The 1,329-nt window shown below is 25.1% G+C and overlaps 1 protein-coding gene across 1 annotated transcript in view; it reads left to right on the top strand.

Moving 5' to 3' along the window:
• Positions 1–816, top strand: part of LOC107644034 (2-methylene-furan-3-one reductase) — a 7,261-nt gene extending 6,445 nt beyond the window's left edge. Inside the window, exon 4 of the mRNA XM_016347809.2 lies at positions 488–816. Within this exon, the coding sequence (XP_016203295.1) occupies positions 488–753 (266 nt within the window). The 3' untranslated portion in view covers positions 754–816. The remainder of the gene's footprint in view (positions 1–487) is intronic.

Here is a 1,329-nt window from a genome sequence, read left to right as displayed (position 1 = left end):
AAAGATTTTGACAACATTTTAATGAATACTTTTTTGCCACCAATAATTACTAAATATCAATAATAAATTATTGTTAAATTTTTAACAATTATTGACTGAAAAAATATGATAATTTATAATTTCATTTTATAACTAATTATTGTATAAAATGTTTTTTTTTTTTCTTTTTTGTGATGATTAAGAATGTTCATTTCTAGTGTACTAGGATTTTGACAACATTTTAATGAATACTTTTTTGCCACCAATAATTACTAAATATCAATAATAAATTATTGTTAAATTTTTAACAATTATTGACTGAAAAAATATACTACGAGATAATTTCATTTTATAACTAATTATTGTATAAAATGTTTTTTTTTTTTCTTTTTTGTGATGATTAAGAATGTTCATTTCTTAGTGGTAGTGTACTAGTGTGTTTTTCAATTGTTTTTCTTTCTAAATAGTAGTGATTTTGTAATTGTAATAACCAAAACAATGCAAACAGGGCAAACTGAAAGAGCCTTGAAAGGTGTAAAAGAAGGTGGGAAAGTAGTGACAATAGTACCTCCTGGAGTTCCACCAGCTATCTTTTTCGTTCTCACTTCCAAAGGATCTATCTTAGACAAATTAAGGCCTTTCTTTGAGAGCGGCAAGGTCAAGCCAGTTCTGGATCCTCTCACTCCAGTGCCATTTTCTCAAGTCATTCATGCTCTTTCTTACATTCAAACTGCAAAAGCCACAGGAAAGGTGGTCGTTTATCCCATCCCATGAATATTATTATTACTACTTAATATATATTAAAAATATTATATGTACTTTAAAATTAACTATTAAAATCAGTTACTAATATATATATATATATATATATATATTATTTAAATTATTTTTAATATGTATTTATATTTTAATATATATTTTATATTATTGACTGATTTTAATAATTAATTTTAGTGTATACTTAACATGATTAATAGAATAAATGTAAATAGGGTCAACATCCTAATACGGTGGATTAATATATTTAAGGATGTGTGTGGTAGTAAATAATTGAGGCTTGTATTATTATTGTGTCATAAGACCTTGTCATCATTTTCTATGTTATCTGTTTCTATGTATGCCGATAATTAATTCTATCTTCTGCTGAACGATAATGATTGGTGATGATGACCAATATTCATGTGTATGTTCATAAATAATTCCTGGTCTAGTTTATAGAACTAATTAGGATTAAGTACAATTTTAGTCCCTAAAGTCAAACGTGAAAATCAAAATCATTTCTCATCTAATTTTCGATTTAGAATCGTTCTTAACATTTTTTTTCGTATTAAAATCGTCATTTTTAATAAT

The sequence above is a fragment of the Arachis ipaensis genome, chromosome B05, assembly GCF_000816755.2.
Source record: "Arachis ipaensis cultivar K30076 chromosome B05, Araip1.1, whole genome shotgun sequence".
NCBI lineage: Eukaryota > Viridiplantae > Streptophyta > Magnoliopsida > Fabales > Fabaceae > Arachis > Arachis ipaensis.
Note: the sequence above shows the minus strand (reverse complement) of the source record. Positions and strands in the feature narration are given on the sequence as shown.